Source organism: Haliotis rubra, unplaced genomic scaffold (genome assembly GCF_003918875.1).
Source record: "Haliotis rubra isolate DU_JTF1 unplaced genomic scaffold, ASM391887v1 Scf1645, whole genome shotgun sequence".
Taxonomy (NCBI): Eukaryota; Metazoa; Mollusca; class Gastropoda; order Lepetellida; family Haliotidae; genus Haliotis; species Haliotis rubra.
Window position 1 is genome coordinate 35,672 of NW_025765609.1, and position 25,010 is coordinate 60,681.

At 41.6% G+C, this 25,010-nt stretch overlaps 1 protein-coding gene and 2 long non-coding RNA genes across 3 annotated transcripts; all 3 read left to right on the top strand.

The window, feature by feature from the left end:
- The first annotated feature begins 297 nt into the window (after window positions 1–297).
- On the top strand, window positions 298–18,815 carry LOC124271937. Its single transcript, XM_046707110.1, has 7 exons — window positions 298–375; window positions 2,292–2,403; window positions 2,982–3,142; window positions 5,758–6,103; window positions 16,960–17,133; window positions 17,697–17,797; window positions 18,603–18,815. Exons 1-7 carry the CDS (start codon window positions 298–300, stop codon window positions 18,813–18,815), a joined length of 1,185 nt encoding a protein of 394 aa, XP_046563066.1.
- Window positions 18,816–19,005: 190 nt separating this feature from the next.
- LOC124271938 lies at window positions 19,006–20,332 on the top strand. The gene is made up of 3 exons (XR_006897184.1): window positions 19,006–19,062; window positions 19,325–19,561; window positions 20,181–20,332. It is a non-coding gene; the product is annotated as an uncharacterized LOC124271938 (long non-coding RNA).
- An 834-nt stretch (window positions 20,333–21,166) lies between these two features.
- On the top strand, window positions 21,167–23,409 carry LOC124271939. Its single transcript, XR_006897185.1, has 3 exons — window positions 21,167–21,222; window positions 22,148–22,213; window positions 23,119–23,409. It is a non-coding gene; the product is annotated as an uncharacterized LOC124271939 (long non-coding RNA).
- The last annotated feature ends 1,601 nt before the right edge of the window (window positions 23,410–25,010 follow it).

Consider the following 25,010-nt stretch of genomic DNA (forward strand, 5'->3'; position numbering starts at 1 on the left):
GGGGTGAAGTTGGCGCCCATTTAACCCATGAACACATGTGCCTTTTACCAACGACAACTTCATTCTTGGACACCTTTGTTTCCAACGCGCACGTCACTCCTGAACTTTCTTCATCACGTTTGTTCAAAAGAGTTGTCCTTCTTTTATCACGCCTATAAAACAAATGCTCATGATACATATAATTACTTTTACACATCCAATTATCTGCCAATATATATTGAGGTTTTACCAACTGTACCTCGTAATGTTTAGACGCCAGTAGGTGTGGCCTGTGAAGGCCGCCGTCAGACACGCCGCATGCCGCAGCTGGGGCCAAAGTACCGGTACAGACAGGAGGTAACACATCTCAGCGAACAGATGGTTTACCAAGAAGACGTGAGTTGGTTTTGATTTGTTCGTTGTTTAACGCCGCACCCAGTAATGTCCCAGCTTTTTTTTATTTATTTTTTTGCGGCGGTCTATCAACATATCCATATCCTTCACATATCCATGTTGGGAATCAAACCCGGGTCTTCAGCTTGACGAGCAAACACTTTAACCACTAGGCTACGCCACCGCCCCTGGTCATCATGGAAATAAATCACATTTCTGGTCGAGTTTCCAGAAACAAACTATGTACAATTACGCAAATCAAAGTCAATTTGTAAAACGTCGAGGACGGAGATGTCTCAGTTTCGATTATCTGCCTATTACTTGCCTATTATCTGCCTATTATTTACCTATTATTGACAGATTATTTGGGCAAAGGGCAAAAACAGCGGGCAGGCTTAATGAAGAGTTCAGTGAAAATCACCTAGTGTTCGTGAACTTCCGAAAGGAAAAAAAAGCGAGGCTTGTGTCTGAAAACATCTTGAAAATTTGAAACCAGATAACAGAAATCAGTCACGCTGTTTCTTGAATTGTTATGATTAGTGATTTTACCTTTCCTCACACATTAATGCCGTTTTCTGATTGGCTAAACGTTCTTCTATTATTTTCAATGTACCCAGCTTTCAAGCTCGCAACATTTTCGATGTTACCCGCTGGGAATGCCGAACTGTGGGATTCATTTGGTACTTCGTGTTTGGTAATTCTCTATCACGAACAATTGAGTCACGCATGATGTACGGAAATTACCGATGTTTTGCAAATGCAGATCGATGGAAGGGAGATAACTCTAAATGTATTTTTCGTGTCTGCCGTTGTCGGTAATGGCTAATTGCCTAACTCTGGTACTAATTATTATGATCCTACACCTGTTCTTCAAAAAGTTCAGAATTAAACATTGAGGTGTTCAGTAAGTTAAATACGTTATTCACTGGTCCCTCGGGGCCCATGGGTTGAGGTACCCTCTAAGTTTTTCGGAGGCAGGGAATATAAACAGACATAGAGGGTACATCGACCCATGTCCTCTTCGTGACCAGTAAACAACTCATAATATATATTTATTACCCACGTGGTCAACGTATGGGTGGTTGCATACTAATCTCGTACGTTACACGAGTGTCGTATCGCGTTGACCTGTGTCGTAACAACTTGACCTGAGATTCTAACGATTTGATTGGATAACCGATGACCTCTCAATTAGGTCACATTCTGACGTTACTATTTTTTCATTCATAACAAACGCGTGAATTCATTCATTCTACAACTTAAATGCATTGTGGGAATGTAAACATTGCAAACGTTGCCGCGTCGCTGTTTAATTTTGAGTCGAACTGAGACATTATATCTGTTGAAAAACATAAACGCAATGTTTCCACCAGTGATGTTAGCCGAATGAAGCAACTGGAAACCAAGAAACGAGGTGCTACGGAGTAGTTTTCTGTAGGAGGCTGTACGAGGCGATGACAACTGACATGCATCGTGACGTCGGTTACCAAGGCAGTGACGTCATTGCAGTGTGACGTCACGCAAATATTGTACTACCGTACAAAACTCTTCCGCAACCACTTTATGAAACCGGTTTCGGTTTGAAACCAAAAACATAACAAAAATACGCTTTTTTGTCAATTTAATGCATGTAAGACGTGGGTAATAAATAAAATACCACACTCGGTATTATTACATACGAATTACACGAAACTCGTGACCCTATGCTTTCGCTTTCGCTTTCGCTCGGTCAGATACCATAGGAAGGACACTCGTTTCGTATAATTCGTATGTAATGAGATCTCGTGTAGTATTCTCTATATATCTCCACTGAAAAAAAAATACTCTATTTCTGTCCTTTGCCGATCATATTGACTGTTTAAACATAATTAAGACTGCTCTGCAGAAATCATAATGACGAACCGGATTGTGTGTGATAGGTGTGGTATGACTACAACCTCCAACTCGTCCGCTGGGACCACCGCCCCACACACAAAGACAACCACTACAACACCCTGGACGCTATCACCGAGATTCACGACTTCAACACAGGTGTACATATGCCCCAGGGACCTGGGGGAGAAGAAGGGATGGTAGAAGTGGATGGTGTGTGTGTGTGTGTGTGTGTGTGTGTGTGTGTGTGTGTGTGTGTGTGTGTGTGTGTGTGTGTGTGTGTGTGTGTGTGTGTGTGTGTGTGTGTGTGTGTGTGTGTGTGTGTGTGTGTGTGTGTGTGTGTGTGTGTGTGTGTGTGTGTGTGTGAGAGAGAGGAACAGAGGGTTGACGGGAAAAGCTAGCGACAGGGTTAAATGAACAGGTTAATGGCTCCAAGGATTGATACGTCTGTGAAACATGGCTTACGGTTTAAACATATATGAAGGGCTGCATTCATAAAACAATCATGCACTTAATATTGCATGTATAAAAGATGCAGTACATTTGTTTTTATATAAAACAACCATACAATCACACTGTTGACCAAGTGAGATGTATAATTTCATAATTTCAGCAGAATTATTTTCTTTCTCCAGTCAGTACGTTTCCATGTTGACGTATTTTATGTGAATTTTATTAAAAATTTCAGATTGTTTGTCCATAACAACGCTATATTAATGTTGACGCTTATATTTCAGGAGTGGCTTATGTTATTTACAAAGACTTCCCTCGCTGCAACATCTTTCCCATACAGAACAATACCTGGGATGCAACTAGAAATACGTCAACGTCATCACTGAGACTGAAGCAGCCAGAGGAAATGTTCAGCCTGGATTCATCGTATGCTTATTCAGGACAAGTACGTTCTGTCCAGGACAGTTAAGCTCTGTTCAGCACAGGTACGCTCTGTTCAGGACAGGTACGCTCTGTTCAGCACATATACGCTCTGTTCAGGACAGGTAAGTTCTGTTCAGGACAGGTACGTTCTGTTCAGGACAAGTAAGTTCTGTTCAGGACGGGTAAGTTCTGTCCAGGGCAAGTAAGCTCTGTTCAGGACAGGTAAGTTCTGTTCAGGACAGGTACGCTCTGTTCAGGACAGGGAAGTTCTGTCCAGGACATGAAAGTTCTGTTCAGCACCTATACGCTCTGTTCAGGACAAGTAAGCTCTGTTCAGAACAGGTAAGCCTTGAGTTAAACAGCTCCATCCATCGTTTATGTCGATTCCTTAAGTCTTTTCCTTCAAACTTGCTCCCCAATACACGAATTATCATTTCGTTGTGTAGAGCTATGTCCTTCAGACATGCCAGAAATATTTGACCATGGGTTTTAAAACAGATTTGCGATTACATTTCAAGGTTTAACAACACCATACATGTGCCCGAGGGTTTACTTCAGGCTGTTAATGTCTATGAAATATGAGATTTCAACCTAGAACTGTTTTGTCCTAGAGAAGTGACACCCTGGAATATTGTTCAAAGGGGAATTAAAGCAGACTATTTCACTCACCTATAATGCCATGCTTCACTTCATCTCCCAACTTACTTTTTTATTCTCCTTGTGCCCCTCCTCGATCTGTTCAAACAGCACCCGCGTACGAGTATGAGCCTGGAAGGCGGAAGGTTGAAGGTTCGATGCTCTGGTCGCGTCGTGGCATGAGACGTGCCACAATTGTTATGCCCTGTTATCTGACTCGGGGCTTGGCATTAGGTGCATTAATCAAAGACAGTGGACTTTATCTTACTTTCATGTAAAATACCTCAATTTCATTGGTCAATGACGATTTAACAATATAAGTTGTGTGCTTCTCTCGAGGGGAATACGGTCTGATGTTTGCATCTTTGTAGCAGTGTTACCCAAGCCGGCAGCTGAGAAGGTGTATTGCTAACAATCGTATGACGTCATAATCTGACGTATGCAATGCACGGAGTTCGAAACCCGTTCAATTAGCTGTTTTTTCAGTTCACTATGTGCACATTTATTTCACTGACTTTCACTTCTTTATTTAAACTATTCATACATTGAATCGTTTACACACTCAACCTAAACAATATTAACTATTTTTATAGCAGTGTTTAGCTTGTGAGAATATGTTTCACTGAATTTAAATATCCAGTCGAGGGGCAGACGCCATTTTGCTACATGTCATATAGTCGGTACATTCGTGACCCAGTCTTGTTATTCCGGGACAAGCCGAGTCTTCTTGGAGGTTACGGAAAGGAGCGAGTGGTGACGAATGATAGTCGGTAGCGAGCTTATCGATTTTCAAAATAAAATAAAGTGATATTTTGTACATTTGACATGGCGGTAAGATAAATACGTTGTAAACATCTCCCTTGGGTACTACGGTCTGATGTACACTCGTGTCAGTGTCACCCGAGCCGATAGAAGACGGATGATGACACTGCTACAAAGGGTACATCAGACCGTATTACCGAGGGAGAAGTTTCCAACGTGATTTATCTTACCGCCATGTCAAATGTACAAAATATCATTAACTCCTGCGTCATAGTATCTCAGTGGACCAGCACTGAAATAGGGCATTATCATTTCTGTTATAACATTTATATTGATGTCTTCACTTGACAGCTGGTCCTGACTTTTTCGCTACTGTCCTGGTTATGTTTACTAACAACGGGATCATATTGGTATGGACGAATATTTGTAAGCCACTGAGCGAACGTTCATATGCATTCAAAGCTTTACGTTGGTGTTATTGTCTGGCGATGCCATCGCGGAACTTCTAGACTCTATAACGTGAAAGAGCAATCTGCTGCATGTCAGCCATGGCTACTATGACGTCAGGTCACGTGATAACAACTCTGCTCTTAATTCTCGGTAGTTTCCGGAATGAGAGTAGTCTTTTAACGGGGTCTTTTTGCTATTAATATTGACTTTTGAAAAAATATTTCTTCTTCACGTCGTTTGATATGCCTTAAAAGTGATTCAATTATAATATTTTACTGTATGTCTCCTTTAAGTGTCTGATATATTTTCCAACCCAGAGAGAGTTATAGCTATGATTAACTTTGACTTCAATAGTATTATCTATTATGAAGATATATGGATTAGTCTTTCACTCCTTTCCAGCGAACAGTCCGTGGAATGGCCTGTGATGTGTAATCAGCGGTTCGGGCGGACTATGAGAGTCTCCGTGGTCTTAATGTCACATTTGAGTGTTGTAAGGATGCTACTTTAATCCTATATCGTCCATTTTGAATTTATAATGAGACACCTGGACACCTGGTGTGTCTATTGTTAGATGGTGAGTCTTTGTCTCAGGTCTATAGTGAGATCTATGGTGTGAACATCTGGTGTGTCTATTTTTAGATGATGAGTCTTTGTCTCAGGTCTATTTTTAGACTCGGGTGGGTATATAAAGTCCCCCCCGAACAGTCCTCCATATCATTCTGACTTCAGTCGGGCTACGTACGGATCTTATGTTCTTGACTCTACTGATAGCTGTTTACCTCGAAGATGGAAGCCGTTCACCGTGAGAGTTGTGATAACGAAGCCCTGTTAACACTTCCAAATCCCAGATGCCATTTACATCTAGGGGACGACGTCTATGTGACAGCCAAGACATGGAATGGAAAACTAGAAATTCATGTGAGGAAGTACGAAGTATACCCGAGTGGCAAGTGCTACCCAACCAAACGAGGCATTGTGCTTACCTTGAAACACTGGCTTGAAGTGTCTAGTGTTCACGTGCAGCTGAAACAGCAGGGAAGGTACTCACACGTCCATGTTGGAGGGAACATGTACGTTTCCTGGGACGACAATGGTATTGATGTGCGACAGTGGGAGAATGATCAGAAAAGTGGTAGAGTGATACCTACCAACCAATGTATTCTGTTGTCCCTAGATCAGTGGGAAAAGCTGGTAGATTGTGTAAGAGTCATGTCAGACTTTGTGCCAGAACTGAAGGACATGGTACCCTGTATGCTTCAGGACGATCATCAAAACCAGATGGGATACTTCCAGTGTTCCTTTTGCAACCCTAGTGACTACAGTTACTGGGTGTAAAGCCATTCTTGGTTTAGACGTTGTACTGTGTGGACGTGTTACCATTGGTCTGGGATATCATGGATGTGTGTGGACATTACCCATTCGACAAGACTGTCGTTGCCGATTGCTGTGCAATCAAGACTGAATGGACTTCATTCCAGAAAAGACTCGATTCGTTTAAAGACTGGCCAGTGCAGATGAAACAGAGTCCTAGTCACATGGCTCAGGCAGGATTTGTGTACTTAATCAGAGGGGACGCTTGCAAGTGTTTTCAATGTGGTCTCGTTCTCAAGAACTGGGAAGTAGATGATGATCCCTGGGCCGAACATGAAAAATGGTCTCCAGATTGTCCGTATTTGGCCCTGGTGGGAGTACCTCAGAAAGAGGTGACCCGTTGGGGTAGTCATGTGGATTTGCAACCAAGAGTGTGATGTAAAATGTGTGACTATTGGAAATAAATCAATGTTAAGAGTATGTCTGCCTTGGTTGTCTATGTATAGTATAAATAGAGGTTGACTCAATACTAATCTCACTGAGATCCCAACCGCGATAAGAGTTTGTTTGCTTGAAATAGTATGGCTAGGTACGTGTTGAAGCATTACGAATTTTTAAGGTTCATGTTAATGTTTCAAGACATTGAGGAGATTCGACAAGACATCTTAGAAATGAACAGAGAACAGATTCTTGCCATCAATGGTATTATCAATAGGTTATTAAAGGGAAGATTACCAGTGACTCGATATGAAAGGCGTCGTTTCCTGAGGAAAAATGATAGAAATAACTATCTAGCGGTGTTACGAAGATTAGTTCACCCCCTGTGGACGACAGACAGTAGGTGGAAGAGTCTTTTTTGCCAGCAACATGCCAATCGTAGTATTTGTTTTGAAACCACAGTTTGTCAATGCACTTAGAGATGAGGCCATTCAAAATGCCTGGTTGTATGATAGAGCATTGGCTTAGTATGTTTGGTACACCTGGTTTAGTTTGTCATAGTAGTGCATCCGAACCATCCTGGCAGCGACGTTGAAAGCTATACCAAGCCCAAGGTCAATGAAGATATCTATATAACAGGCCACAAGGACTATCTAACTTCATTTAGCCGTGGACCAGTGACAGTGACGCATCACCTCAGACCGCTCCCGTTTTCATCATGAATAATCCACGATACAAACTCTTCGTACCGGATGCCGAAAAATGGACACGATTTTACATGCTCAGGGCTGAAGGGAAAGGAGACCCTTATCATTCTATAACACGTGGAGGAGAAAAATCTGCCATGTTGTCTGTTGAACGATATTTGGAACTGTATGATCCAGAGTGGAAGAAAGACAAACAAAAACCAGAAACCACAGAACAACCTAAGATTAATTTCGTTACCCCTACTCAACAAGTGGTCGAACAAGCTAAAGCCAAGTTAAAGAGAGAAAGGGAAAGTGCCGTCAATAGGGAAAACACAAAGCGAATGAAAACATATTTTTAAATAGAGACAAAAGGCTAAATGTGTCATTTGTAGTAGGACTGTTGACGTGTGAACATTATTATGCATCCCTGTCCCGTATGCTCCAAACAATATGTTTGGGCTCATGACTTGTCCCGTCATATTCGAACAAAACATCCAAAAGATATCAAGCAGCAGCAGCAGCAGCAGCAGCAGCAGTAGCAGCCGTCACCACCCTCTCCTCCTCCTCCTCCTCCACAGCAGCAGCAGCAGCAGCAGCAGCAGCAACCACATTCGTCAGAAAGTATTACCCAGTCATTGGAAGAATGTAGACTGATTCACCCCTTCACCATGATTGTCTCAGGGCCAACCTCCTGTGGGAAAACCTACTTAGTGAAACAGATTCTAGAAAGGATGAACATTAAACCTTATCCTGAACGTATTATATGGCTCTACAAACGATGGCAGCCCTTGTATAATGCCATTCAAACCCATGTTTATCCCTATGTGGAATTTCATCAAGGCATTCCTTCTGATCTCGAAAAGGATGCATTTCTAGACCCCAGTGTGGTGAACGTGGTTATCCTCGATGACTTAATGTCTACTGCCAGCAAAGATCCACGCATTACAGATCTGTTTACGGAAGGAAGTCATCATCGTAATCTCTCAGTGATCGCCTTGAACCAGAATTTGTATTTCAGTAAGGATCCCACACAACGAAGAAACTGTCATTATCTGCTTCTGTTCAACAACCCTATCGATCAACAACCCATCATGACTTTGGCGAGGCAAATGTATCCAGGTAACACAGACCATTTCATGGAGCCGTTTCAAAGGGCTACCCAGAAGCCTTATGGCTACTTGTTGGTTGATCTAAAACCCCAAACACCTCCCCATAGGCGACTTTGTCCCAATGCATTCAGTTTAAAAGGACACCTCCAAGCCAGGACAATTCAGTCCGAGTTAGATGTTCAGCGTGAGCAGACGTGTGAAGAAAACCTCTCAACCATGCCGTCTTGTGATGCCTGTGGACTCGTGTTTCAAGATGTGCAAGATTTGCAAAAACACAGAAGAAACTGGTGTCCTGAAAAGTCTTCAGTGGGTCCTCCTGGGATACCCCAAGTGAAAAGGCAGTGGGAGGAAGACAACAACTTCTCACCTGTAAAGAGACCACGTCCTCTGGTGGATTGTGACTATTGTGGTCAAGTGTTTAGCACTAACCATAACTTACAAAGACATTTACACGATAAACAATGTCCTGAAATGGAAAATGAGGACGATGATGTTGAATCATTAAGCGATGTCACACATGGCAACAGGAAAAATAAGATGGCTGATCTCGAAGAGCAAGGTATAAGACAAATGTATTCACGTACGCGTGAGCTGAATAAAGACTTTTTGGATGAGAAACGACAGCTGTACATAAAAAGAGGTTTAAACGAAGACATGATTCAAGCCAAACTGAACAAATTGATCTGGAGCACGTTTAAAGAGACGTATGCCCGATTTATTACTTATCTGTACCATATGCAGTATGGTCCAAAGACACAAGGAATACTGAAACGAGTAAAAGACACAAATAATATGTATCATGAAGTGATTTCAAAATTGTACCAATATAAGTCTTGGGTCGAAGGCATGACCGAAGATGAAGACATAACATCTGATGAAGAGAGTGAAGGACAGGTGGATGATGATGAAGGGTAATAAGACAACAGATGTAAAGTAGGCATTTGGGAGAGCTCCTATCCTAATGTCTACTCATTTGAAACGGAGCTAATAAACAATGAAATCTGTATATCTCTCTTGTTTCTTAATGTATTGTACCTCTGGGTTACCCTTCAGTAACCCATGCTTGTCATAAGAGGTGACTAACGGGATCGGGTGGTCAGGCTCGCTGGCTGACACATGGGAGATGGTGTAGAATGACGCTCATGCTGTTGATCACTGGATTGTCTGGTCCAGGCTCGATTATGTACATTATGTACAGACCACCGCCATAGAGCTGCTAAGAGTGTACTAGACTCACTGAATGTATTGCTGGAGGATTGACATAAAACAACTGTTGTACAATTCTTGGTTTTTATAATACCAATTTCAACCCTATTTCTCTGAATCCACGAAAATGTTTAACATGATCATACTAGTATCAGACATACAAGTTTCAGTTTAATCGTCATTCCTGTTGATTGAATACAATGTAACAACTGTTTCAGTTCATGGTATTGAAGATAACAACTGTTACAGTTCATTGTATTGAATACAACAACTGTTACAGTTCATTGTATTGAATACAACAACAGTTTTAATGATCTGTAATGAATATATTTATATAAATATATATATAAACGGTTTATAAATACATAAGCTATTACACTAGTGTTGTAAAGCCATTTTTGGTCTACATAACCGTTTTGGACATGTAGCCGGTTTGGACATGTAGCCATTTTGAGTCAGAACCGTTTGCGAACCGGTTTGATAGACCCTTTTGCGAACCGGTTTGGCAGAAGCGGTTTTAGGCAGGGGCTGTTGGCGCCAAGCTTGAATGCTCTTTGTTCACCGCCGTGTGCAGCCGGTATGTTGTGCTGTGCGTGTTTAGGTATTCTGGCGGTTTCATGACCGTTTAAAACAGCACAGTAGGTGTGGAATTTATGTGATGGATCATTCTCTATTCTAATTTGTGAGTATTTTTGCGTATGAACGTATTGTGTGAATAATGTTGTTGACGACAGTATCGTGAGTACACATGTTAACAATGCGAGTACATCTACGCACTAAAATTGGTTTTATGCAAGCTATAGTTTAGAAAAAAACGATGAATCTAGGGAAAGGTTCTGACTATATGTGTTTATTGTGTTGGGATTTAATGATTCGTGGCAAACGGGAGTCATGTCAACTTTCTATCGATCGTATCCTGTGTGTGTGTATCAGGCTGTGTTTATTCATGTGATTGTGTGTGAGTTTTAAAGTAGGCTCATGGTATATACGAGTCATGTGTAATCAACTATCTATAGGTTGTATTCTGTGTGTGTATCGGGCTGTATTTATTCATATGATTATGTGGGATTTTTAAAGTAAGTTCATGGTGACTCGTTCTACATGGGATACTTTGGTGAGAAGCATGCTGTGTGTGATTTCGCTATGAGTTTCAACATTTCACTCAGTTTTTTTCATCGGCGGGCATGGCTAGGACTTTGTTATTTGTTTAAATCTATTTATTTATCATTTTTTTTCAAAATGGCGGCGGGGGACGCGGTCTATGACCTGGTTTCTTCAATGGGCGTGAAGGCCGTCATGCTTATCGGTTCATTGAACGTAGGGAGAGGCAATGTTATGGCAGAATGAACATGGCACACCTCACTCGGAGGCTGTCGTAAATTAAAAGAAAGTATTAACATGGACACTCGGTAACATGTATTTGAAGTTATTTATTTTTCACTCCATTATACGCTTGTTTTCTTAATCTTCATGCTTGGGTGGGAGAGGGGATTCCCTTCCCGTAAACATAGCTTTGAATGGCTGTAGGTCGGACTTACGGGTGGGCAAATGAGTCATTCATTGTTGGAGTACAGTATGAATCAATCTGTTTCTTCACATGAATGGGTTACTTGTTCCAACCCCTCTAAACATCTAGATTTACCACCACTGTTTGCCTCAACAATGGATATGATGAACAGAGGTAAGTTGACTTCATGTACACTTTATCCCAAACACTCGTTCAATCTGATGATGATGTAAATTTTAATCTGTGTTACAATGTATTCTGTGTTACAATGTAAGGACTGAAGGTAGGACGTTGTATACATTTGAATTTCACATTTTTAATAGTTATAGTTAGTCAGACGGGAATTGATACTGCGATAACGGGCGCTCGCTTTGAGATAAAAGAGAAATACACTGGTAGTATGTGTAGTGATTCTATTGTATAATCCAAAGATGTTTTGTAATCCAGTGAGAAATATACACAATGTTTAATTACTCCAGAGATGTGTAGTTGAGAGGCTGATGAAAATATATATCCAGTAAACAGTATAATCCAAGGTTGATCAGTAATCCAGTGTACACAGTATAATCCAATGAGAAATACACTCTGGTATATCCACAATGTGTAATCACTAGGTGTAGTGACTGAAACTGTGTATGCCATGGGGCTGTTCGGGGGACCTTTTATTACCCACCCGAGTCTACAAAATAGACACACCAGGTGTACACACCATAGATCTCAATATAGACCTGAGACAAAGACTGATGGTCTAAAAATAGACACACCAGATGTTCACACCATAGATCTCACTATAGACCTGAGACAAAGACACATCATCTAACAATAGACTCACAAACCATGGACCTCATTATAAATTCAAAATGGACGATATAGGATTAAAGTAGCATCCTTACAACATTTGAGATCTATTTCATGAGCGTAAGTTTGCAAACATTTCACAACGTATTTACAGAAGATACGGAAACAATATGCCAGCGAAAGGTCGTCATATGTTAGTCTTTCACAACATTTTACATTTTAACATGTCCAATGTTATTCTTTAAATACTTGCTTCAATCATATTATTCTTCGTTACGGGTGAAGCATGCTCCATCTTCTTGTTGTAAATAATTGCATAACCTTCTTTTACAAAACCCAGATTCTACATCTGCGACATCTGCAGCATGACTGGCATAGTGCTAACGACATTGGCACCGACCCCGACAGCACGGACACGCCTGTCAGACTATACATAACAGAACCAACAGTAAGTTTATTTTTTGTCATCTGCGTTGTGTGATCTAGTGAGACAACGCATTTTATATTATGAAGATATGCCGCTTGTCTTACAAATCAATATGACCAGGCGCGTAGCAAACCATGTTTTTCATGTAAGCCCGCTAGGTTGCAAAACTTTATATACTCACACTTTGCTAAGGATAAAAAACTTCACAAATGTAGATTCATAATTTGAAATTGTATCCATTTAAAACTGGAAAAATAATAATATGGTAACCCCTCTTTAAGCAAACAGTCAGTTTAATGTAACCTTATGCACTTGATACATGAGTAACCATCAAAATGGTCTTCATGGCACCAATCAAAAATTTTGCAAATCATGGAACGAGTCATTGACAAGTACATAACACCTGTAAATAGCAGGTATGGGATCCACAAGATGAAATGACATACTGAAACCTAAGATCCATGCTTACAATAAGCTTAGATATTTAAACCAAATTTGACCCCACATCATAGTTTTCTGTTGAATCCATGATTTGATCCTTAGCAAAGTGTGAATAGTATATTTAGATAGCATTCAGGGCTTGCCCAACCATTTTATCAACAATCATGTGTAAGCCCGGGCTCTTTTTTATAATGGTAGCTACGCCCCTGATGACTGTTGCTGTCGCCTAAAAAACAGTTTATAGATTTGTTGAAATAATCCTCAAAAGGCATGAAATGTCTTGAGTTTGTTTGTCAATGTTGACAAAGTGCCATTATCTGTTCCACATATATGCTTTTTCTGTGAGTTCTCTCGAAGCGACGAAGAGACATTGACTCAATTCTGAGTGGGCTTTATAAACGTCATTTGCGACGTCTTCTCAAATCAACCTGTGAAGATCCGAGTTAAATTTGGTCTTCAGCAACCCATGCCTCTCGTAAGAGACGATTAACGGAGCGGGTGGTCAGGCTTGCTGACTTGGTTGTCAAGTGTCATCGTATCTCAATTGCGTATCAATTGCGTAGATTGATGCTCAGGCTGCTGATCAATGGAATGACTCGGCTATTTACAGACCGCCGTCATATAGCGGGAATATTGCTGAGTGTGGTGTTAATCAACACATAAACAAACACATCAAGCTGGAACTAATCCTTCGTCATGTTAAGGATAGTCTTATACCTTTCTTCAACACATGATTGTCACACTGAGGGAAATAGGTTTGTCCTGCACTAATGCCCAAGGTGGACTACTGCTTGCCACCCATCCCCTCGACATGACGTATTCCATCGGGATTGGAATCTACCCAACTTGGATACGGTTGTGTGCTGCAAACAAGTCAGCGAGGCCGGCCAAACGATCCCGTCAGATGCCACTTACGATAAACCACTCCTTATATTAATCTGCCCGGGATATTATGACAAGTATTGACTGCTGGAGACCAGTTCTAAACCATGTCTGCATGAGGTTCTTATGACATGCATGAATTGCTGGAGACCAGCTCTAAACCATGTCTGCATGAGGTTCTTATGACATGCATGAATTGCTGGAGACCAGTTCTAAACCATGTCTGCATGAGGTTCTTAAGACATGCATGAATTGCTGGGGATCAGTTCTAAACCATGTCTGCATGAGGTTCTTATGACATGCATGAATGGCTACAGATCAGTTCTAAACCATGTCTGTGTGAGGTTCTTATGACAAGCATAAATCGCTGGAGACCAGTTCTAAACCATGTCTGCATGAGGTTCTTATGGCATGCATGAATCGCTGGAGACCAGTTCTAAACCATGTCTGCATGAGGTTCTTATGACATGCATGAATCGCTGGAGACCAGTTCTAAACCATGTCTGTGTGAGGTTCTTATGACATGCATGAATTGCTGGGGATCAGTTCTAAACCATGTCTGCATGAGGTTCTTATGACATGCATGAATCGCTGGAGAACAGTTCTAAACCATGTCTGCATGAGGTTCTTATGACATGCATGAATCGCTGGAGAACAGTTCTAAACCATGTCTGCATGAGGTTCTTATGACATGCATGAATTGCTGGGGATCAGTTCTAAACCATGTCTGCATGAGGTTCTTATGACATGCATGAATGGCTACAGATCAGTTCTAAACCATGTCTGCATGAGGTTCTTATGACAAGCATGATCCGACACGGATCTCCGCGGTGTTTAGCCGATACTTACTCGTGTACGTCATGACGTATACAAAAACATCCCTGCTATTGATGAATCTTAATAAACTGTGAAACAATTCCATGCGGTAGAACCCTTGGTGAGAGAGCCAAGTGGTTTAAGCATCTGCTCGTAACGCGGATCGAGATTCTGTTCTCCATATGAATACTTATGTGCTGAGTCCATGTGTGGCGATGACTGTGAAACGTGTTGGCTACGTCCTGGTTATTCGAGTGAAATATTTAGTTTTTTCGAAACAAGCTCACGTTTGTCATAACAATAACCTATGATGGAAGGAAGTATGTCTTCCTATGATTCAAGGATATTTTTACGTGTTGATAAGTTCAAACAATAAGTTCAGCGGAATTCAGTGAGACACCAAGCAACAACAACAAAGGAAATGTTAACAATTCGATTCTAAAATTAAGTACATAAACCTCTACACTTCAACACAGAGGAAGTACAATAGAAGTGCAAAGTAGAGGGCCAGTGAAAATACAATGCCAATATAATATATAAGCAGTGATCATGATTATACAGACAGAGATGAAATACACCTCCCTACAGATGTGGTAAACTTCCAAAATAGGCAAAAGATGAGAGTGATCTTCACAGAATTGCTGGTCTTTCTGTGATATGAGATGCTTGCTGCTTGGTTGGTTTGTTGTTTAATATTCCCGCCATATGGCGGCGGTCTGTAATTAATCGAGCCTGGACCAGACAATCAACGTCATGAGCATCGATCTACACAATTGGGATACGATGACATGTATCAACCATGTCAGCGAGCCTGACCACCCCATCTCTTTAGTTGCCTTTTACGACAAGCATGGGTTACCGAAGACCAATTCTAGCCCGGATCTTATTCACTGGGCTCGCGCCAGCAATCTATACATAAATGTGTAACCGGAACTTTCTATAATATCCTGGTCAGACTGTACTGGAAAATCCCGGGCGGCTCTCGTACCTTCCAGATCTCTGAGTTTAATATAGCACACCAATGATCCTGCAGTCACCAGGAACAATTTACTGCACTGTTCTACAATGAATAACACTGCCAGTGATAATTAACACCATGTCAGAAAGCATTGTATGTATCTTTACTTTACAGACTGGTTATGAAGTCATCTACGACTATTACGACTTCGACCAAACACATCCAAATGTCATCAACGCCTTCGACATCACGTCATGCTACAGAGACAACCAAGAAATAAACTTTTAGATTACGTTTCCAGGTAGTACATTATGTTCAAAATAGTTAGACATTAAAAACAAAATCCGTGAAGTAAATGAAAACACCCCTTGGGCTTCCTAGGTAGAATTGGTAACATAAGCTGTTGTAAAGGCACTGGAATGTATCGGATGGTAAGGCACTGTGTTGGCACCGGACAGTGCTCATAATATCAATCACTTGTTTGTCTGGCCCGGATTCGATAAGGTACTAGTCGATACGTTACATGATAGGTAGAATATATTTGAGTGTTGCTTTAAAGAACCAATCAACCATGGGGTACGAAGATCTTACGTTGTTTAGTACTACCGATTCATATCTTTCGAATGGTCTCATGGTTGTCAACTGACAGTAAGGAACCGATAATGCTTTCAGGAATAATAAATTTCCGATCTAATCATCCCCAAATTAGCCAACTATTACGACTGTCAACATCTGTGACAGACAAGCTTGGTTGTACACTTGGTCCGGTCTAGTAACGTCATTTTTGGCGGTCGCTCAATTTTGAACCAGAACTGGTCCTTGAATATACGCTTGTCACCGGAAATCTCACTTATCGCAAGTTGGCGCGTGCAAAGCGAGCCGGGAACCAGCTTAGTAACGGAAGTATCAATTGAAGCGACGAAACTATTTCAACTATCATACAAAACCTCAACCCCCATTAATGCGTGAGTAGGCGTAGAGGTACCATCTGTTTATAAACTGTATATTGTATTCCTCTGTATACATTCCTCAAACCGGATATCTATTAGTCCAGAAACCTCGCCTTTATTTGTCAAAGTGTCCAGTCTTTGTTTGAAAATCCGGACATCCGTTAATCTAGAAACATCGTTTTCTGGGCACCTTCAGTTGTCAAAGTGATACTTTATTAAAAATCAGCGCATCAGTTAATCCGGGAGGCTCACTTTCTGGCGACCTTCTTTTCGCAATTAATGTATCCATACCTTATTCCCAAATCCAGACCTGTTAATCCGGTTGAGGTGTCTGAACATTATACAGACATGGATTCCATAGTGTTATTGTGTCTGAACCGGAATTAAAGACACAGGTGCGAATCACGTAAATGTAACTGAAGCTATAACAATTGTTAGCTTTATTTGCAATTTCAGGTAATACAAGTTCTATTTTGCCCGCGCAAGAAAACGTCGTGCAAGACGTGGCAAGGATTGACATTGCCGGTGCAGCCCGAGTGACCCCTCTACGTATTCAGGATCTGGAAGTTCACTGGGATGAGAACAATACGTACATCATTGGGACATTGCTGTATCAGGCCCCTCTCACCGGTGAGACGAGTGAGGTGATTGAACCCCCCGCTTTGAACAATATGCAGGTTATATTACGGCGGTTTTGTCTGAACATGTGAGGAAATTCCAAAATCGACCAGTTTGTAGAGTTACTATTTTGGAAACCCATGAATAGGGTAATTACACCTAGAGACACTTGTATGCACACCCAGCGAATCCTTCACTGGCAAGGGAGGCCACTCTACACAGGGGATCTGTACCAACGTTGCCTGGAATAATGAATAATATGTTACGAAAACAATGCTTATTTGTTCCGTGGCTGAATCATCTTGAACTGCCACAGTGATCAGCGAAACCACCCTTACACTGCAGCATGTATTACCAACCCTATGTAGATATTTGTGTACGATTCCATTCCAAGACCAATCATCATTGTTCAGTGCCATCCCAGACACCGTGTGAGGTTTCATGGTCACTCTTAAAACCCCCATCATCATATTTCATTCCATCAGTGTGACATTTTATGCGCTGAATTCTAGCAATCTTAAATTTTGCTGTCTACTTCCACTAAGCATGGGTAAATTTTGTTGTTGTTTTGTTAGGTGGCGCTGACCACGAGGTGAGCATTGGTCAGGCTTACACAGCTCTGGATACTGCGGTGACAAGCGGTCAACTGGTTCTTGGTGTTCCCCAAGGAAACACGGTATGGGCTTTGTTGGACTGTGGACCTCAGGTGTTTGGATGGTAACATCAGTGGAAGACTAACTGATGTGTGTTTATGAAGGAACAGGTTTTGTGTGAATTGATACTGGTGCAGGTTGAATTAGTATTGCACTTTGATCTGGACACTTGTTGGTGGACTTCCAAAGTGATGACGTTATTGACGAACATGATGTTGGCGAAACCCCAGAGCCCGGGTATTTTGTTTACAAAGCTACCACCATGATCATGTGGTGAGTGAGTGAGTTTAGTTTTGGGCCGCTTTTAGCAATATTCCAGCAATAACACTGCGGGGGAACCAGAAATGGGCTTCACACATTGTATCCATGTGGGGGATCGAACCCGAGTCTTCGTCATGACGAGCGAACGTTTTAACCACTAGGCTACCCCCATCGCCCCCTGATCATGCAGATCTAGTTTTAGAAACCACGACCAAAGGGTTCTCGTGCCCGTTGGCAGCATATGGACACGGGTCAGTCAAGGTATCCAGTTAAATCAGTATGAAGGATTCATACCGTTGTGGCTGATCCTTGCATACCTACCTTCAATTCTGCTTGCTATAATTCATAAAATCGAAGGGTACGTATTTTCGCTGGGTTTGAGGAACCCCATGATTGCAGCTTCCAATCCCCGAAACGTTGCATCTAGGTTTATCAGCAGGCTGTAACACTGTTTGTCTTGGACAACTGTCCGACTTGTCGGCAAAATATGACCAGCTAAACCGACTCTGTCCGTGAGGACTGCAGGCCTACGCAGATTGTTACTCGTTCATCTGCCTTTAAAAGCAGGCAGGAAAGACAAAACAGAAGAGAGAGGTGACAGACAGCGGGAAGAGCGCGAACAGACCAGAAGAAAGGCCAGCCTGGGACAGGAAGCGACAAACTGACCAGCCAATCCAGCCCATCTATTGCCCAAGTGTCAGCCTCGCACTTCTCCGCTTTCCCCTTGAGCAAGCTGTGTGCAAACCTGCCTTCCCCTGCAAGTTGTACTGCCAGACCTAAGACAACCATTCTTGGTACGTCACTACGCCTCCAGTGTTTCAAGAGCCCCGGAGGAGTTACAAGCCGCATCGTGTGTTTGACTTGTTGTAACTTCAAAGACATGTATCACTTCCCTCTGACAGGCTGTGATCTCACTCACTCAATTCAGAATTCCACCTCCTGTTTCAGAGCACTGTTCTTAACGCCACGAGCATCACAACAGACATCTGGAGGCAACAGACATCAGCAGTGCAGTATTCATCCAAATGTTAGTCTCAAACCATGCAAATAAATCATTATTGTTCAAATTAAAGCATTGCATAACTAAAACAATTAAAAAAACAAATTTCATTTACAATAAGCCAAAAAGAACAATATTATAATGACTAAACGTATGTTAGAAGAAGCTGTACAGTGTAATATAACTATTACATTCTAGATTCCGGGCGAAAGATTTCGCAAAACGGACCGTTCTGTAATCTAACAATTTGTACACCTTAAATGTACGATAAACCCGTTCTTATTTACAGTATCAGTCTTGCATCATTTCACGTTTTCTGCAAATCGTGCATTTCCCAGAGGGGATGGTAATATGGTCCTAACCGGACTGTCACTAGAAGACTGCGCTGGTCAGTGTCTAGCTGCCTTGGTCTTCTCGTGCCGGACATTTCAGTACCAACCAAGTAGTGGCAAGTGTTCCCTCACCTCTGACCTCCCTGACACAAGTCATACAGCAAGCCACGTGGAGGCGTCGCATGTCTACACACGTGAGTCTCTTGGTCCAATTGCCTTCTTTACAGGACATGCTGACCCTGTCTGCGAACACCTGGCATTTTCATTGCTTGCCAGTGGTCCATTCATATACTTTCAAATGTTCTTTCCCCTTTACACAACATGGAATCAGTTTCTGAGGATAGCCCAGTTTTGGTATTTGAAGATCCCGGTTAGAGTTTATCTTCAGCAACCCATACTGCTTGTCGTAAGAGGCCACTAACGGGATCGGGTGGACAGGCTCGCTGACTTGGTAGACACATGTCATCGTATCCCAGTTGTATAGACCGATGCACGTGAAGTTGATCACTGGATTGTCTTGTGCAGACTCGAATATTTTGAGATCGCCGCCATATAACTGGAATATTGCTGTAGCTTTAAACAAAGACAAACAAACGAAGTTTTGAAATGAAAGTTTGGATTGTCCAGTTAAATCTACCAATGTAGATCTACACCAGTGTGTATCTGTATCAGCGTGTATCACTACCAGTGTATGTACCTGTACCAGTATATGTACCTGTACCAATGTGTATTTTTCCATAGTGTGTACTTACAAACGCTTCACGATTTAACATTCAGATGACTGGTACAAAGCATTGTCAATACACGTTTCAGGCGATTATACACTGGGGTTTGGAGTGCTCTATTCCACGTACATCGGGAACAAGTCCTTCTCAGAGACACACCCCAGCATTCCCACGGTCAACTCGTGTGCACAGCTTTGTATAGATGCGTCGACGTCAAAACCATGTACATCTTTTAATTACGCCCAGAAATACGACACGTGTGTCCTTGAGTCACATGACCTGAACGACGTGTCCCCCTCTGATGGTGTTTCAAGCACTATCTGGAACCACTACTCACGTACGTTCGAGTCCTTGCTGCCACGAATTCCACTGCCGTTGTCTTACTATCATTGATCCTAAAATCCGACTCATATACACAAGGGGACATATTTAAGGCAACCCTGTCATTTCAGACATTAAAATAAAAAATCAAATTGGTGTACGATATAATGTTACAACACGTGGATTACAAACTTAGTCAATGAATACACAATGATACTTTAGAAAGTGGTCAAATGTAGTGCATGCTATATTTGGGATTGCACTTTCTCAGTAAAGTACAGATTCTATAGTACTTTTGTTGGGTTTAATCTCATCCGGGATTCGAACCCATACACTCAGAGTCAGACACTTAATCGCCAGCACACAAAGTCAGCCGTCTAACCCACTCAGCCAACGTGCTTCCTGAAAATTATCATTTGAGGTTCCCATAAATACTGTTACAGTCACACACACGCACGCTCTGATAGTATTTGCGTATTGCTCATAGCGGCATAAACAGCCACCCACATACACTTGTATGATACATTTGTTTCATTGACAAATATGTTGTTTTTTTCTTTTATATATTCAGGTGACTACAGCTCAGACTTCAAGGAAAGCAAGGGGTATACCATATCGCAAAAAGCTAAACTGACTATTCAGCAAAGTTCGGTAACTGACTGCGCAATGTTGTGCGTAGCAGAAACGGATTTCTCGTGTGACAGCTTCATATTTTGCACGGATCTCACGTGCAGACTCCAAACAGAGTCTCTTTTTTGACGTGGATCACGTGTCAGCTATCCCGTATGATGGGTGCAGTATTTACAACCGTCAGTATAAATTGTTTGGTTCCCACGTTTAACGATGTAACCAATAATTGATAACTCGTCTGGTCCAGACTATATTGTTTACAGACCGCCGTGGAATGGCTGCGTCCGTTTTTCACCAATCTTTGATAGCAAAAGTATTTGAAAGGTACTACATACTTGCATTGTATCGATGCTGTGAAATTTCAGTGATAACACTGGGGTGTACCTCGGTACCTTTTTATTCTGGTTCTGTGCATGCCATGATGGTTTCGTACCAATTACATATAAAAGCGAAACGGGCATTCTCACCTGGAATATACATTACAAATTTAGGACAAATAGCGAAACGAAATAATATTAATATATTACAATACCCACGTAACACCGAGTTAGTGAGCTGTGAAACACAGTTAGTTTAGTTTGGCTTCACTGGACAGAGAGAAGTGGGTTTCATCGTTATGTCACATACAAGTGCCAAATCTACATACTGTTGACGTCGAATTCATTTTATTCATTGTTTACGAAATAACGATCATCCCGAGAAAAGGTGTCAATTATCGCCATTCCACTTGTCTCGAACAAGTGGAATTATTTTTACTTTACCAAACCGCTTCGAGTTGTCTAGATTTTTGCTGCACTGTAATCTGTGGTTAGAACGAAAACCAAGGGGCCACTGAATTTAGTTCGTTATGACCAAAGTTCGTCCGACTAAAAAATACAACACGTGTCCGGCACCAAAAAAACAGCTCGTTACACGTGTTAGTTCATTATGAACGTGTTTGATACAGACGTAGTTTACCGTACTTATCAATAAAGCATGTTATAATGATTTGAAACCTCTGATGCGTCTAGGTAGATTTCGTAGACGTCATATTAGAAGCACTGATATATATAATGTATAAAATATATCAGTTCAAGTCGGACAATTCACTCTAGTTCTTTTCAGGTATGCATTACCCGAATGGGCGTCTCTACCTTCCACATGATCTCACGGCGAACACATGTCTTCAGAGTAGGTTAAATTCTATTTCAGACATATATCTACGTTATGAAAGCAATAAGTGAGTTGGTGAGTTTAGTTTTACGCCGCTTTTAGTAATATTCCAGGAATATCACAGCGGGGGACAGCAGAAATGGGCTTTACTCATTGTACGCAAGCGGGGAATCGAACCCGGACCTTCGATTCCACACATGGGCACAGTGAGTAGTTCGTTATATCACAGTGTCAGGTGACATTTGTTCTTATTGCTAGTAAATAATTACATCTCTGGGGCGTGGTGGGCGAGCAGGCTAAGGCGCCAGGCTAGTAATCCAGCGAGGTTGGAGGTGCCGGGATCGAGCCCACCTGTGACCGGGTGTAAAAACCTTGGAGTCAACTTTGTGTGCAGACTCTATCACAGTTGTCACAGCCCCTAGTGTGCAGTACACAACCCTGTGCACTTAAAAGAACCCACGAATCCGTTGGTATATGACCAGATGGTCGCCACATGGATATGTGCAAACACCTAATGCGGGTACAGCAACGTGCAGTTAACTTGGACAATGTACTGTGACTACGTGTCCCAGTCCACCCAGCTGTGAATGGGTATCTCGTAAGGATGGGAAAGCCACGTTAACTCGGTGTGCCTAGTGGCTGCAAGAGCTGTTGGCTCCCACAGGGAGTTGAGATTGATAATACGAAGTGCCGTTGAGACTGACATCCTATGATCAAGGGAAAAACAAAGCCCCCGTGAGCAGCCCAGCTGGAACTCGGCGCTATATAAATAGATTATAATAATAATATTAGTTAATTATGTCATTGCTTTATCATGTCAGTTTGCTGTATCAATAACTCAGTAGTTCATTATATCACTATAAAAAGCAACATCACCGAAGAGTATTTACAATTCTCACTAACAACATCATTGTCTCAAAAAGCTACCAGCCCCAGTACAACTCAAGCAATAACAGATGGGCCAGCGAATGTAACTGCACACACAGAATCTCTCTCATCATCAGCGACACCGACAACCACGACTGGATCGACAACAGCTACATCCACATCAACTACTATCAAGGTGCAGAAACCTACTCCTTGTGCTTGTGTCTGCAACAGCCCCACAACGTCAGCTGCATCCACATCAGCTACTGTCAAGGCGGAGAAAACTACTCCATGTGCTTGTGAAGGCAAAAGCTCTACGTTGTTAGCTGCATCACCCTCCTCCACAAGAACGTATACTGGTGAGTCAGTTTTCTCTATAACACCTGAATGTTCATCGTGTTACAATATAATAAAAAAAATACCCTAATGCGAAACATCACTACTGCAACAACTTACTGTCATGTCTTCATTACAAAAGCAAACAAATTTAATGTACAATAAAACTTTCCCCCTATTACATGTAATCAACACTGACAATATTAAAACAATATTATACAATTATAGATTGGTGATGAGGTCAATACCTGGTTTTATGGACCCGCGAAAAGTAATATTGACCGAGGACGAAGCTTTTCGCGGGTCCATAAAAACTGGTATTGACCGAATTCGCCAGTCTATAATTGTTTTAGTATGTAATTACCGAAAAAAGCTCCTAAAATCAAAAACATGTCCATTTAGTCAAGAAAAGTAATTTTATTTTCACTACAAACCAATAACGTTATGTCAACAATACTGTGACATGTAAACAATAGAATGACGTCATAGCTTGACGTGAATGTCGTCATAGCTTGACGTCAAAGTAACTCAGGGCAATATGACTTTTGATTGGACCTTGGTTGGAGTCAACATGCTTTTTCTGTTGACGGTCACGTGACCGCCTCTAGACCAATCAGGTAGCCGGAAAAATATGCTTGCATAATAATAGTAAATATGTATTATATCGGTTTCCATTCGTTGCTTGTTTCTTCATTAGCGCGTTGCTTTGGACTGCTATACTCCCTTTTCGCACTAAATTGTACCACAATATCGCCACGGAAAACGAGCTCAGTTATCTCCCCTACAGAGTTCCTGTACACTGTTGGAGCACCGTGCAACAATATTCAGGGTCTCCTTGTAATTTCTAAATGTAATTACAAAACTTTTGCAAGAACTATAGTTGAATAACTAACAACATGATGGTAATTTGTAAAACACATACACCAGGACGGAATTGTCACAGACAACGGTAGACACAATTTGAAATGCACGTTTCTCCATAGATTTTTTACAGAACCATGACACATTCGTTGAATAATTCAGTATTGATCAGCTGGCATGATGATAAGATAACATCATTAAATATTTGCACGAAATTAACACAACATTATAGAAAGGTGTGATAAATAATATTACATTGCTTTGAACGTTCAAATATCGCTGATGATTATGATGATCATGATTCATTGCACTGGAGTATCATATAGCAGGATTATAAGTTACCTTATGACAGTTGATATACAGTGTTATACATCTCATCAAAATGCATTTATTTTAGGAGGACACAAAACATCACCGTCGTCGTCGGCGACGCAGTGTGGGGAAACGTCACCGTCAAAATCTTCGCCAGCAACAGGTATCTTGTAATCGCAATATCTGAAATGAATGAGTACCTAGCCAATTATTTGGGCTCTTTCTCTGGCACTAAGTAATAGATCTCTGACAGTGTGGTGCATTTCAACAGGATGAATCAATGTTCGATGGCATGGAATATCGATAGAGCTGAAAGAGTGGGGTGTCGTTTGGCAAGGTGAAGCAGTGATAGATCTCAGGGAAGGTAACATCGTTATGCTAGATGAAGCAGTGATAGGGGTTCAGGGAAAGTAGCGTCCGTTATGGAGATCTGCACCCT

Bases quoted from the DNA above. Each gene is read 5' to 3' on its own strand.
- LOC124271937 (XM_046707110.1), top strand. From the start codon at position 298: ATGCCGCAGCTGGGGCCAAAGTACCGGTACAGACAGGAGGTAACACAT. The intron at 376-2,291 runs GTGAGTTGGTTT...TGTGTGTGATAG, and splicing joins AGATGGTTTACCAAGAAGAC to GTGTGGTATGACTACAACCT. The intron at 6,104-16,959 runs GTAGAGTGATAC...TTGCAATTTCAG, and splicing joins GGAGAATGATCAGAAAAGTG to GTAATACAAGTTCTATTTTG.